The sequence below is a fragment of the Sceloporus occidentalis genome, unplaced genomic scaffold, assembly GCF_023333645.1.
Source record: "Sceloporus occidentalis isolate IW3139 unplaced genomic scaffold, rSceOcc1.0.p SCAF_397, whole genome shotgun sequence".
Taxonomy (NCBI): Eukaryota; Metazoa; Chordata; class Lepidosauria; order Squamata; family Phrynosomatidae; genus Sceloporus; species Sceloporus occidentalis.
In genome coordinates, this window is record NW_028317377.1 from 33,938 (window position 1) to 48,911 (window position 14,974).

At 40.7% G+C, this 14,974-nt stretch overlaps 1 protein-coding gene across 1 annotated transcript in view; it reads right to left on the reverse strand.

Annotated features, from left to right (window-relative positions):
• LOC149273194 (cilia- and flagella-associated protein 337-like) overlaps window positions 1-14,974 on the reverse strand; it is a 35,486-nt gene that overhangs the window by 15,163 nt on the left and 5,349 nt on the right. Inside the window, exons 5-14 of the mRNA XM_089506603.1 lie at window positions 14,629-14,694; window positions 14,158-14,388; window positions 5,887-5,969; window positions 4,632-4,724; window positions 3,451-3,496; window positions 2,943-2,989; window positions 2,526-2,646; window positions 2,309-2,378; window positions 1,828-2,071; window positions 1,107-1,212 (exon numbers count right to left, since the gene is read on the reverse strand). Coding sequence (XP_089362729.1) covers window positions 1,107-1,212; window positions 1,828-2,071; window positions 2,309-2,378; window positions 2,526-2,646; window positions 2,943-2,989; window positions 3,451-3,496; window positions 4,632-4,724; window positions 5,887-5,969; window positions 14,158-14,388; window positions 14,629-14,694 — 1,107 coding nt within the window. The remainder of the gene's footprint in view (window positions 1-1,106; window positions 1,213-1,827; window positions 2,072-2,308; window positions 2,379-2,525; window positions 2,647-2,942; window positions 2,990-3,450; window positions 3,497-4,631; window positions 4,725-5,886; window positions 5,970-14,157; window positions 14,389-14,628; window positions 14,695-14,974) is intronic.

Genomic DNA, 14,974 nt, shown 5'->3' on the forward strand with positions numbered 1-14,974 from the left:
TACATTTATATACTTCCCTTTGCTTTAGAAAGAAAACCACAGAAATGTCCACTAGGGAGAGCACCAAATCTATGTAAAGCTTTAGAATGGTTTTCTTTTTTTTTTTTAAGGTCCGCTAGCAAAATATGAAATATTGTCATCAATAGAAAAGCCCTGCTCATTTTTCTCCATGGCTGTAGAAGTTTGCTAAAAGGGTCTCATTTGTCCCTATCCCCTAATTAACACCAGTAATCTGTTGTTCTCTGCATTGCGGGCAAATGCTAGTCCAGTTGCAACTGTATGAAGTGCAAACTAAGTGGAATGGGGGATGCAGGGTGATCAGTAGCCACCGCAAAAACTTACTTTAAACAACACAAGGTTACCGTGTACTTGCTGTCAACATGGAGATCCCTGCTCTGACCCACAGCAAGAATAAAACCATGTGATCTGAGCCCAATGTGAATAAATTATTGTTTACAGGAATGGAGAGGGACTCTATGCAGACACAAATTAAGACCAACGGTAAAAGTTTCCAAGGCCTTTCACTGGACTTTTTGCAAGAACTATAGTTTTCCAAGGTTCTAGACCTCAACTGGTCCAATAAGCAATCCATGGGACCAGAAATAATCCAGAAACCAAAGTTAGGAACGGACAAATTGCAAGTGCTGTTAGCTCATGGAGAATTCATTCAAAAACTATGGTATTGTAGGTCAGTAAGCACCTTAAACAACACAACAGATACATTTATTCTAGAGCAGACTACACTAGCTCACTGAATGGGACAACAGCAACCAAGAGGGAAGTGCCAAGGACTGAGTAATGTATGGCAAGAAGGCTGAAGTTCTTGAACATGGGGGTTATAAAAAAAGAGTGATTCTGGTGCAACATTTTAAAAATCAGCCTGAAATGAGAGGAATTGCACATTTTACTGGTAGCATTCAGCATGGCTCCTACTAAGTATAGTTTTGCTCATCCACACAAATACCAAGAATAGTAAAATCAAATCAATAGCAGGGGCACGAAAAAACCCACTCAGACCCTGCCGTCATTCTGTACACAGTCTTACTCACACTGTTTGAATAAAAATGTCACATTGCAATGTTATACATACACACTCACTAACATACCTTTATAGTACAGTCCATGGCAATGGAAAATATCTTGTTTTCCTCTGGAGAAATATCAACGGAAAAGATAGGTGCAGTGTGGCCTCTTAGCATTCCTGTCGATCGTCTAAAACACAATATTTTGTCTTGTTACATTCATTATAATCAAGACGCACATATAATAGAATGGTATTTTCTTTCTTCAAAGCATTCATTTGTAGTCATACATGATAGCCGTTTTAAGGGCTTTAAAGTGGAGGACTGTGCTGAGCTGGAACAACCTTCTCCATTGCATGTTGTACTTGGCACCACACATACTTAAGATGTTATATGCTGGCACTCAGCAGTAAGGAGAGATGTATCTTGGCTGGGCACTGCCTTTGGCCTGACCCAGGGCATCGCCTCAGCTTCTTCCCCCTACCAGTTGCCACCATGCCCTCTGTCTATCATTCTGACATCATATCCTAGTGCACTGCATGTGTTGTGTAGCGTAAGGTCGCCATGGAGGCTGTGCTGGCTCGGCACAATGCTCCATAGTGTATATGGGCCAGTTACAAGACCCAACTAGCCCAATAAGAAGTGGCATGCTGGGGAGCCTGATCTCCCAATAGGGCTATCTGCCTCTGGTTATTCAGCAGGGGAGCTGCTGCTACCCTGAGAACTCCCACCAAGTATTATAGCAAACACAAAATGAAGAAATAAATGATCATTTACATTATTTTCCCTCAAGTCAGGCCCTTACTCTGGCACATAGAGATTCCACATGTGGATTATTCGGTCCATTCCCCCGGTCACAACAAGACTATTCTTTTTGCAAAAGGCGAATGTTTTCACTCCTTTGTACACGTGGAACACAGTCTGATCTCCAGCAGCCCTCTTCTGGGGTGGTCCAGCTGTGACCTGTGTACGTCGGCTCTTGGTATCCTTTGCAAGTTCTCTTATATCTTTCATCTGCTGGTCTATATTTGTTGTCCCGATGGTGCAACCTGGATACATGTATACAGTAAAATTATTCCAGAAAATGTATCCCGTATGCCATTAAGGAATGATTACCTTTTAAAATATGCAGTCTCTTGTCCTTATAATTTTTGTCAGTAATTTAGGTTATCTAGGTGTGTCTTAAAAATATCTGTGAGATGCAATCTTTATTTCTGCCCTGGCTTCAGAAAGAATGCATTCGTTGCATGATATTTTATGGAAGAAAAGGTTAACGTGGAAAATACCTATTACTAAAGCGGTAGATTCATCATTGGAGGCTGAAATGACAGCTTTAATGGAGTCGTAGTATTTCATCTGAAGAAGAAAAACAGCAGAAACTAATTAAACATTAACAACACTAATGATACATTTGTGACATCCCAGCCAGTCATTGTATTATACTAATATGTCATTTTAATGTTTAAGCTCATAGTGCTACAGAGCCTATATATATTCTGATACCTGTGTTACCCAATCATTGTGTACTTTCCAACGGATGAAAGATACATGAGTGGACAGTACTGTACTGTCGATGCCTATGGTAGGCATACAGCTATCCAGCCTTGGCATCTTTTTCCATATTCTAGGGATGAAATGACATAATCAGTTTTGCTTATAAATTATATGCATTTAATATTTTGTATATATCCTCCAGAAACCAGTTGAATCATTGTCCTATCACAGAAGACAGTTGAACACATGGTATTCCTGGTTAGGTTCCCTCAAACTATCACCTCCTTTGCAGAACCAAAAATATTCCTTTAATAGGGATTATCTGAAGTCCCAATAGCTCCTTTAAATTTGAGTATTTAGTTATAGTCTAGACTTTATGAAAGCTTGGTAAATTTTTTTGTGTTTTCTGTTGTAGACTTTTCTTACCTCAGTGTTTCTCCTACAGATGTTAAATGTAAAATGTTCACACAACCCTGATGAAGAAACAAAATAAATTACAAAATTATATATATATATATAAGAAATAACCATTAGACCTTACTCAATATCTACTAATTAGAAGGGCTGTTTGCTGTCCTCATACTTCTGACCATGCAATGTCCTGTGGGTGGAACCATGCATCTTCAGGAAGGGAAACCTAAATCATTATGAGGATGCCATAAAACAAGCCCTACTTGAGGAGTAAAGCCAGTGTGGACCCTATGCAAAACACATTAACATCATCTAATGGCAATTTCAGTACCAGCTTGGTTCAGTAAGGTTCCACATAAAGTAAGTTTGAGGGGAGAAACCCCTATGAAAAGGGTGGAATTTTAAGAATGTCCTGACTTTGATATCACTAAGAACATCTGAAAATGTTCACTGGAAGGTTTAATTAAATACTTTAGTAAGTAAAATACAGTATTTTTTATCCATGTTTATAAAGGGACTCTACCTGGTCATCACCATAGAAAATCATACATTCATCAGTGTCTGTCCCACTAAAAGAGAAGTAAAGAGCATTAATATTCTTATTTAAATTCTATATTTGAAAAATATTAAACCATTTTAATATGCCACTTTACTAAATCTATCCTGAAAGTAAAATGGGATTCACAATGCAATAAGCCCATAGAGGCACTTGGGTAGATGTGAATGCAAGAAGTTGAAATATAAATCTGCCGGAGTAAAAGTAATTTTCCTGGTAGATTAATGCATATAAAACCTTCTGCCAAGTATGCCTACCTGCTTGGTAGAAATTACAAAGTATATATTTACACATGCTAGAGCTTTCTTGCTATGTTTTATAAAACAAGCAGTGAAATGTTAATGTAATAACATTTAAGTAGTTAAAATGAGTAGGGCCCTCTTCTCCTTTGCACCAGTTTGTTATTGTATGTGTTTCTAAATTGTTCTTCTGACTGTAGCAGCACTGCGGAATCTGCTGGCGCTTTATAAATAAATGTAATGTAATGTCTTCACTATACGTTATGAAAGGCCCCTCCAATCCCAGCTAGCTTGCATAGTCCATAGCTAAATGTCGGGAGACTTTTGTTCCAGGTTATGTTCCAGAGTAAATATGAATAATGCAGTGCCACCTTGGACATTCTTTTATAAGAATCTCACCAGTGTCGACCACCAATCAGTTATAGTGAAGCTGAGAGGTCACCTCAATGATGCAGCCAATATGCCTCTTTTTGTCAAGAAACTGTAAACTATTAGAAATCAAGTTTTATTGCATACTAAGAAGCAGGTCCACCTTCTTCTGATTTGCTTGGCTGTTCTGTGCTTGGCAGGCATCAGTAAAAGTGTAGAATTGACCTTGGGCTGTTTGATTTTTAAGAAGTCATTAGCTAAGCTTTAATTGCAATTCAACATATAACCACAATGGAAGCCTGGAATAATATTCTTCTGGTGCCATTTCCACTACGACAAATACATTGTCCTGTGCACTTCCTATGAATATTCTACAGAATGCTTAAAGTACACATTGATGGTTTATATATAATTCATAATTCCTTTGTTTGTGCAAGAGAATGATCCCCTTATTTTTTTTCAAAAATTTACAATGTATGAACCTCAGATGTTCCCCTAATTTATAAAATCAAGAGAAGAGACACTGCAATCATACTTTACCAGTAGTCTAGTTTTAAAGGTAGAGTCTCCAGCCCGGTGATTTGGCAGTATGGTTCCAGGTTTGATAATTCATAGAGTTGGATCTCTCGGTCTCTGTGCATAGATATATATTACAAACTGTTACTTCCCACTAAACAATGAATACTGGTAAAACCCCCACAGAATACTGTAAAATTTGTTTATAAATTTTTAGATGTCCCAAATCTAGGGTTTATGCAGGAGGAACATAGTGTTCTTTTAAAGTGGACACTTGCAAGATGTTGCCTAGAAACACATTATCACCTAATATACATTGGCATTTGAGGCACCATTTTCTTCCTCCTACACTCATTTTTATGGGGAGATTATGTTTTGTATGGATTAACTGTTGAACAGTCTGTGAGTTTTGTGAGTTAGAGAGCAGAGATCTAATTTCTAACTGGCTGCCCAACTGGTTCTGCGGTAAAAGATGATCCACATATCTGTGAACTACCCAGTTTTGACATTGAGTCTCAGGGTAAAGCTCTTCTCTGGATCAGTTTCTTCTTTCTTCAGGTAAGCGGGTGGTGTTTGGCCATGCCAATCTAAACCTCTCCACATCTTCTAAAGGATGTCTGGAGTTAGCACCATCTCTATGCCCAGCTAATCCTTCCCTAATGTGGCGCTAGTCGTGCCCCAGGAAGTTCTGAGGAATGCAGATCAATGCTGGGACCCTCAGCAGGCAGTAGAATAGCCTTTACACATTAACCTTCTACTATCTGTCACCTTCAGTGGAATCAGATAAAAGACAACTATAAAACTGCAGGCACATATCTCCAACTCTGCTCCCTAGATGTCAGGGACAATGGAACAGACAAGGTACACGGGGAGCATCTGTAGGTCTACTATTAAAGATGAACATGGCTTTTATAAGAGTTGATTTTATAAAATCATGTCACCTAATTTTGAAGCATTACTCTGTGTTTTGTAAGCTTAGATTCATCGATTACTTTATGTTGTAATCAAGCCTAGGAGCTTGTGGGGAAAGCAAGGATTACTTCATCTTCAGCCATTACCAGGTTGTACCAAAAAAGGAACCAGGATTATCAACCTGACATGACCCTGCTATAAATCAGCCCTGAAATTAGCATTCACAAAATCTATGACATAACTTTCTGCATCATAACAAATGCTCAAATGCTCTTAGTTATATAGTCAAAAGCTTAGGCTTTCCAGTGACATAACCATTTCCACCAGGTCATCTGGGAATTATAAACAACACTTATGTTTTACTTACCCAGTTCCCAAAACCAATTTATTATACTGAGTCATTATAGTAAAATCAGTCACCCATTTCGGCATCTTTTTCACACTTTTTTCCTGAAACATAATCAAGGTGCTGTCATCAGAACTAATTTAAAGGATCAAATAGATTTGCCTTGATTTATTAATTTCTTATTACATTGTTTGCTGTGAGAACAAGTGCTTGGCAAAAAAAAGCAATGAAAATATATATAAAGTTATTTGTCATTTGTCAGTTTTTTGACACCAAACTGTTTTGCACACTGCAGGTTTTGCTAATCTGCATGTCATGGGCCACACACACAGGGTCAGGGCAATGATCAATCTAAACCTTAATCCTTAAACATTTGTTGATAATGCATGGTATGAGATTCAGCTGCCTTATCTACAAATAGCAAACATGGATTCTAGACAACTGCTGGTTAAAAAAGCTACATTGAAATCCACAGGAAACCGAAAGAAAGCTGTTATTGAATGGGTTGCGAGTATTAAATTGATATATTTAACAATTACATTTTTGTATATTGTTTGCTGCAAAACAAAAACTAAGAGAGGTAAATCTCAACCTCACAGTGTTACATTTCTAGCTGTGATGAGCTTCATCTGTGGCAACAACCTGTACTTCACAGTGGTTTCATGCTGTTCTGTGACTATGAGAGCATAGCATTCGTTTTTTGGAATTGTGCCCTGGCGGTTGAAGTGCAGACTAGTAAGTACGAGTTTAGTGTGTTTAATCTTGTCTATGTTTGTCTATATTTTAAATGAGTCATTGAATCAAGCTGAAGACTATTGTGCATTTTTTCCCCCGCTTTTGCTAGATAGCATTCTCATATGGTGAAAGCAAAACTATTGGTAACCATAGAAAATGCCAGTTGTGAGGTTAAAAAGTATACTTTTGTGAATAGATACAACTATATTCTGATCTCAGTCCTCACACTATGTTACAAATTACATCATTGTGTAGGTGCCAGAGACACAGCTGAGTACCTCTGAGTATCCTAGGATTCTGTTTCAAAGCATGACATAACCAAACCTTTAGTCTGCCAAGTCATGAGCAGTTATGTATTAGTTTATATTAGAACAGAAAATGATCAAAATGACATTCTTCGAATAAGGTTCCTAATAAAATTCCTATGGAATGCATGCACTGTCTGCAACAAGCTCACTGTTTATGACCTAGGAGAAAAGTATAGTTAAAATGATACCATTTATTGGCTAACTGAGAGTTTGATTGCGAGCTTTCGAGACCAAGTTGTTAGGTCCCTTCCTCAGGCATTAATGAAGCTAACACAGACTTTTCTAAATACAAAAGCACAATTCACACGTTAACAAAGACTTTAGATAAACACAGAGGTATTGGGGGATTTGTTCAGCAGTAAATTAGTTGGACTAGCAGAGATCCAATGGATAGATATGGTTCAATCAAAGCATCCTTGGTCAGTTCACTCCCTGGTTAGAGGGGCCATAAAACCATTAGACATATGCCAGATTCATGAAGGTGTCAAATGTTCCCAGGAATAAGTTGTTTGTAGTTAATTCGAATTGTGAAGGGATTAATGGTTAGTGATGTTATAATGGGAGATGAATTCTCTGTCTCTGTTGAGGCCAGTGAGTAGGGTATTAAAACGGTATATTAGTTTGATCTCCCATATCTTTCTCTCCCTCTGGGTGCGGAACGATCCCATCAGTACTGACAGCTTCACATCCTGAATGCTGTGTCCAGGCAGACAGAAGTGTTCTCCAACAGGAGTATCTATTTTTTTTCTGTTTGATGGTATGTCTGTGGGAATTAAACCGTTTGTGTAATGCTTGGCCTGTTTCCCCCACGTACATCGCTGTTGGGCATTTAGCACACATGATGAGGTACATCACGTTAGATGATTTGCACGTAAAGCAGCCATTGGTTTTGTGGTGTAAGTGTGAGCCTGGTATCTGTATTTCATCTGTGGGAAGGATGTGTGCACAGGTCTCACATCTCTTTTGTTGGCAGGGAGAGGTACCATTTGCTGTTCGCCTGTGAAGGGTGCTCCTCACTATACATTGTTTGAGATTGGGAGGCTGTTTGAATGAGAGCAGTGGGGGATGTGGGAATACCGTCTGAAGTCTTTCATCAGTGTGCAAGATTTCTTGTAGTTCCTTTGAGATCTTGCGCAGGGCTTCCATTTCTGGATTATAGGTGACCACTAATGGTACTCGATCTCTTTTTTGTGGCTGCTGGTATCTCAGAAGGTTTTCTCTGGGGATATTGATGGCTTTCTGTATTTGGGAGTCTGTGATTTTTGTACTGTACCTATGGTTTATGAATTCCTCCCTGAGATTCTGGAGGTGTTTATCTCTGTCCATAGGATCCGAACAGATGCGGTTATATTGAATAGCTTGACTGTATATGATTGAGTTTTTGGTATGTCTGGGATGGAAGCTGTTGTGTTTCAGATAGGTTGGTCTATCTGTTGGTTTGCGGTAGAGTTAAGTCTGAATTGACTTGTTCCTTATGTAGATGGTAGTGTCCAGGAACTGGATGTTAGTGCGGGAGTAGCTCAGTTTCAGGTTTATAGTGGGATGAAAGCAGGGCCGGCCTTAGGGGTGTGCGACCAGTGCGACCGCACAGGGCGCCATGGTAGCAGCGGCGCCTGCCCGGGACTTAACTTAAAACATCGGGGTTTTTTTGTTTTAACTTTATTTAACATCTTTAATGTTAAATAAAGTTTTTAAAAAAAAAACCCGATGCTTTAATCTAAGTCCCGGGCAGGGGCGCTGAGCGGTTGCTCGTGAAGTTCTCAGCAACCGCTCGGCACCCCTTACTCTCCGTGACTCTGTCGCGGTGCCAGCATCTCATGTTGAGCGCCGGACTATTCCGGCGCTCAACATGAAATGCAGGCACCGCGGCAGAGCGAGAAGACGGATGCCTCCCGCTCTCACCGCAGGACTCCGGCAACAAGGTAAGGGGGGGGTGTAGTTTGAAGGGGCGGGGGGGTGTAGTTTGAAGGGGCGGGGGGGTGTAGTTTGAAGGGGCAGAGGGGGGGTGCAGTTTGAAGGGGCAGAGGGGGGGTAGTTTGAAGGGGCGGGGGGGTAGTTTGAAGGGGCAGAGGGGAGGGGTAGTTTGAAGGGGCAGAGAGGGGGGATAGTGAGGGGGGGCACCAGAGGAGTAGTCCGCACAGGGCGCCACAACGTCTAAGGCCGGCTCTGGATGAAAGGCATTATAGCCTTCATGAAATCTGAGGAGTTCCTCTTCGCTACCAGTCCAGATGATTAGTATATCGTCGATGTAGTGGAGATATACCAGCGGTTTGTTGTGGCAGGTGGAGATGTAGTCCTCCTCCAGTCTGGCCATGAATAAATTGGCATATTGTGGTGCCATTCGTGTGCCCATTGCAGTCCCCATTTTTTGGAGATAAAAGTCCTGTCTAAATGTGAAGTAGTTGTGGTTGAGGATAAAATGTATTAGTTGTGTTATGGGTTCCATTCCTAGGTTCTCCTGTTGTAGGTATTTGCGGCAAGCTGCTATACCGTCACGATGGGGAATGTTGGTGTAGAGGGATTCTACATCCATGGTAGCAAGAATGGTGCCCTCAGGAACTGTGCCGATGTTGGTAAGTTTGTTGAGAAGATCGGTGGTGTCTTGGAGGTAACTGGGCAATCTCTTTACTAAGGGTTTAAGGATTTTTTCAACCCAGCCAGAAATATTTTCTGTAAGGGTTTCGACTCCTGAAATTATGGGTCTTCCGGGGTTTCCCTCTGTGTATTTTGGGGAGCATGTAGAAGGAGCCCACTTTGGGGTCAGTTGGCACCAAGCCTTCCACCTGTTGTCTGATGTTGGGCGGCAGTGCTTTTATGACCTATTCATTTTCAACAACCTCATCCAGTCGTGCTGCTTTACAACACTTTATCTCTCCACTGTTATCCTCAAATACTCTCCGAACTGCCCTCTTTGCTCTTTCTACAATTTAAGATGCTTTTTAGCCATTATCAATTTTTCCCACACATGTCTCCAAGATGTTACTTGTTACATATTCCCACTTTAAATACTCGAAGCCCACCCATTCAGAGAGGCATACAGTCTGTCTGTCTCATATCAGTATTCTAATAGAGAACCTATGTTCTACCAACCTTCAAGATCTCCAGCCACTAACTCTTTACATGACCTTCTCTGTAATCTAATCATCCTACTGATTTACTTTACTGAGAGAGTGGTAGATGAGTATACACAGGTACAATATATACTGAGATGATAATAATAATAATAATAATAATAATAATAATAAATACTAAAAAATAATACTAATAGTATCTTTTTCAGTGGCTGCATCATTTATATATATATATATATATATATATATATATATATACAGTGAGAGAGATAGAGATACAGACAGACAGAGACAGAGATAGTCCATGTGTCCTCCACTCACTATTATCACAGGTCTGAGGTGTAATATGCCTGGTGTTGCTACCGAACCATTAAGATACTGATCCACAAAAACGAGGCACTCGTAGGACTCGACTTTTCACAAAAACACTTACTGATAAATAATCAATAACGTAAGATCTTTAATCTCCCCAATCGTCCCATTTACACCATGCCTCCATAGCCTCCATACACTACTTTGAAAGACACGAACCAGAGGTGACATTCTGACCCTTCCTGCCATTTTCTCCCTAAACAGCTGTGTGCAGTGGCTACTCTAGAAACAATATATAGGGGGGGCACACAAGATACCACAGTCAAACTGGGGGGGCATACATAATTTCCAAAAGTAATGTGCTATGGAATTATACTTTTGTTATTGGGCTAAAATAATACTTGATCATGGGAAGCCTGAAGCCACAATTGAGTGCGACTAATCCTTGAAATAAATATTATAGCACAATAAATAACTTTTCCACTAAATGATTTCAGGGCCTTGAACGGTTTGCCCCCTGAAGTCACTACAACTCCAGGAGGGCATTTTATCTCTGGATAAATATAAATGAAATCATTCCTACTGTAAGTTAAGTGCCAGGAAACAGATGACCAAACACACACACCAACACGGGCTCTGTCACACCGACACCCAGACACACACCAGGACAGGCTCTGCCACACCGACAACCAAACACACACACCAGGACAGGCTTTGCCACACAGACACCCATACACATCAGGACAGGCTCTGCCACACCCACATCCAAACACACACACCAGGACAGGCTCTGACACACTGACACCCAAACACACACCCTAGGAAGGCTCTGCCACACTGACAACTGAACACACACACCAGGACAGGCTCTGCCACACCAACACCTAAACACACACCCGAGGATAGGCTCTGCTACACTGATAACCAAAAACACACAAACAGCAGGACACAATCTACGTCACAGACATCTACATCAGGATGGATTTTTCACACTGCATTGTCGTTTATACCCCCCTTAGTGTTTTTGCCCCTTGTGTATTGATGCCCCTGCTGCCCATATATATTAATATTAGCCCCAGTTGCCAATAGCAGGTATAGATCAACACATTTACACACAAACCAAGCTTTGCATGTATAGATCAACTGAAATTCACTTGTGATCTCAGCACTGAAGGTATATATAAAATAAACAGAATCAGACATACAAATCCTGTATTTGCAGGTATACAATAGTATATGAAAGGTAGCATTGCAGGTATAGATCAAATAAATGTATAGGCAAAAGTCGGGGCGCATAGATATGTGGGAAAAAATAAAACAAATATAGTGTAATAAGTAAATACGAAAAAAATAAAAATAGAGATGTTAGTAATTGGAAAACTTTACAATTACTGAAAACCTGGACTTTACATGGACTTGATGACCATCCACTTATCTTTATAAAGGACACTGCTCTTACGCATAACCCAGTTGTTATGCCTACTTGTTTGTAAGTTTTTAATCTATATTCATTAAACAATATCTTTTTTTACTGCACTATTTCGTTTCTTATCTTCTACACAGAAGCTCCTAAGACGAAAGAGAGTATGGATTTTTGACGAGCTTTCAATTTCTTATACACTTGTGAGTGCAACTAACATCTCTATTTTTATTTTTTTCGTATTTACTTATTACACTATATTTGTTTTATTTTTTCCCACATATCTATGCGCCCCGACTTTTGCCTATACATCATTTGTTATAACACTTATGAGGAGTGTTGATCTGCGGGAGCAGCAAGATTTGTAGGGTACTGTAATTTATTTTATATTCATTTTTCAAGACCTACCCACTCGTGAAGGTGTTTCTTTTCCGTTCTATATAGATCAAATAAATACATGGAAACAGCATTGCAGGTATTAATCAACTGAATAAGACATAAAAACACTGTATTTGCAGGTATACATAAATAATGTATGGAAATATATAGCTATGGATCTACAGAATAACGCAAAAACCCAGCTTTGCAGGTACGTCATTAAAAGGTATATTTAAAACCCCCTAAATTACAGGCATAGATCACAGGTTGCACACCCCAAAGCCAGCCCTGGCGTCCACACTGCCCACACAGCAATCACACTCCTATCATACCCAGGCAACCAGTAAATGCTGGTACCTAGGCATGATGGGACTGTGCTTGCTGTGATTGCTGTTAGCAATCACACTCCTATCATGCCAGGTCAGCCAGTACATGCTGGTACAGGGTGGCTGTAAGTGATGTGTAGACCCCATACTGCTGGCAGCATCAATACACAAGGGGGGCAGCTAGCTAGGTTTCAGCATGTACTGGCTGACTTGGAATGATAGGAGTGTGATTGCTAACAGCAATCAAAGTCCCATCATGCCTAGGTTCCAGCACTTACACATCCAACCAGTAAATGCTGGAACCTAGGCATGATGGGACTGTGATTGCTGTTAGCAATCACACTCCTATCATGCCAGGTCAGCCAGTACATGCTAGTACAGGGTGGCTGTAAGTGATGTGTAGACCTTATACTGCTGGCAGCATCAATACACAAGGGGGGCAGCTAGCTAGGTTTCAGCATGTACTGGCTGACTTGGCATGATAGGAGTGTGATTGCTAACAGCAATCACAGTCCCATCATGCCTAGGTTCCAGCACTTACACATCCATGCTATCACACACACTCATTCATTCATATACTCATTCATTCACAGATTAATTCCCTCAATCACGCATACTGATTCAAACACCCTCCCCTTACCTGCACTGCAGCTCCTCGATGCCGCTCACAGACTTCAGCAGAGGGCGCGGCCTCCCTCTGCGTTCTCTCCTGCACAGAGGAAGCAGGACTGGAGCAGAGTCATGTGATGTCACGTGAACTCTGCTAGGTTCCGCTTCCTCTATGCCAGGGGTTCTCAAACTGCGGCCCTCCAGCTGCTGCAGGACTACATCTCCCATACTCCTCAGCCAGCCCCTTAGCTGAAGGAGCATTATGGGAGATGTAGTCCTGCAGCAGCTGGAGGGCCGCAGTTTGAGAACCCCTGCTCTATGCAGTACAGAAGAGTAGCAGTGCTCGAGGTGCGGCCCGTGTAAGATCGGTTGCCCTGGCTGCCGATCTTACGCGGGCCGCACCCTCTCTCTCCTCCGCATTAAAAATAAAAAAGACAGGATTTAAAGTTGCATTGCGACTTTATTCCAAATTCGGCAGGGGGGCAACAGGGGCGGCGACGCCACTGGCTGTGTGTCCCTCAACGTCACCGAGATCCTCAGCTGACGTCAGCGGGACCGCCAGCCGACGTCAGCAGAAAGTTGTTTCAGAATTGCAAGGGTCAGGGTGTTCAAAAAATATGATCAGGATTTGGAGATACTTGGGTTTATGTGAATATTTTCTTATCCTATTAGCAATGCTACTTGTAGTATATATACGTTAATATGGGCCAAATTTAAGATATGAAAGTATTTAGTGGTAAATTCTAACCTAGCTGTCAGGTCAAGTGGGCGACAGACCCTCTGCCACAAAAGAAGGGGCAGGTTGCCCTAATAGGTGATCAGGTTCCCCAGTGTCATCTTCCTTGTAACCAGCACACTTACACCATGGGTATCTGCACCTACCAGGCACAGCCTCTACTGTATAGCATTCTTACCCTGCGCTGTGCATTCTTCTTCTGATGAGTTCAGGGGTATGACATAATTTCCTGGTGCTTGCCAAAGAGGACAACACTAATTGAGTTTAGCCTTATTGTGAATTAAATATTGCATATTTAAGATCCATAATGAAATTAAAAGTTTGCATTTTGGTCTAAGCATTTATTTATACCTCCAATGTGACTCTAGCAAAAAAAGTAATGTTAAATGGTACTTACATATATTGTTTTGTCACGTTTCAGTTTGAGCTGTGTAGACCAAAAGTATATATGCCCATCGTCTCTCATTACTATCAAGGTGTCATCTGGCATTGGAAAAACCCGGAGGATTGGGCTGCCATGAATGATCTGCTGGGCTGTAGAAGGCAATGTAAAGCTTATCTGTTTGCGTCTCTGATGTAATTCCTCCAGCTCAGAGTAGTCTAGCTGCAGGTAGGTGCAAAATTCTTCCTGAAAATACAACAAGCATCTCAGATCATTGGAAATGTGTACAGATAATGGCAATTTTTCTTGGACACTTGTGCATCGGTTTTGTAGACAATGGCCTGCTTGGGAAATTCATATGGGTTCCACACAACTGTGTCACCAAATTATTATCGCCTGCCTCCCACAGGCCTATGCTTCAAAACATTATATATATCACAAGATTTAAAATCTAGACAGCACTGTACTAGATGTCTTGTAGCTTACCCAATGGATTTTGCCCTTGGCTGCAAAGTCTATTTTCATAAAGAGTTTTTCAATCAGTTCATCGTTCTGAAAAATGAAAAGAATATATTGTGTCAAAGTCATGAGTCCTGAGACGTCACGATGGAAAACCAATGCAAGGACTGGGAAATATATATATATATATATATATATATATATATATATATATATATATATATATATAATGTAACAGGTCATATCCTTGTTATACACAGTGTTTGGAGGAGCTAGAAATTAATATAGCAAAGGGCCAATAGGCATCACCATTATTTCTATATTTATCCCAACCCCTCATTGCATGCAGGTGGCAAAAGAGGGGAGGCTCAAA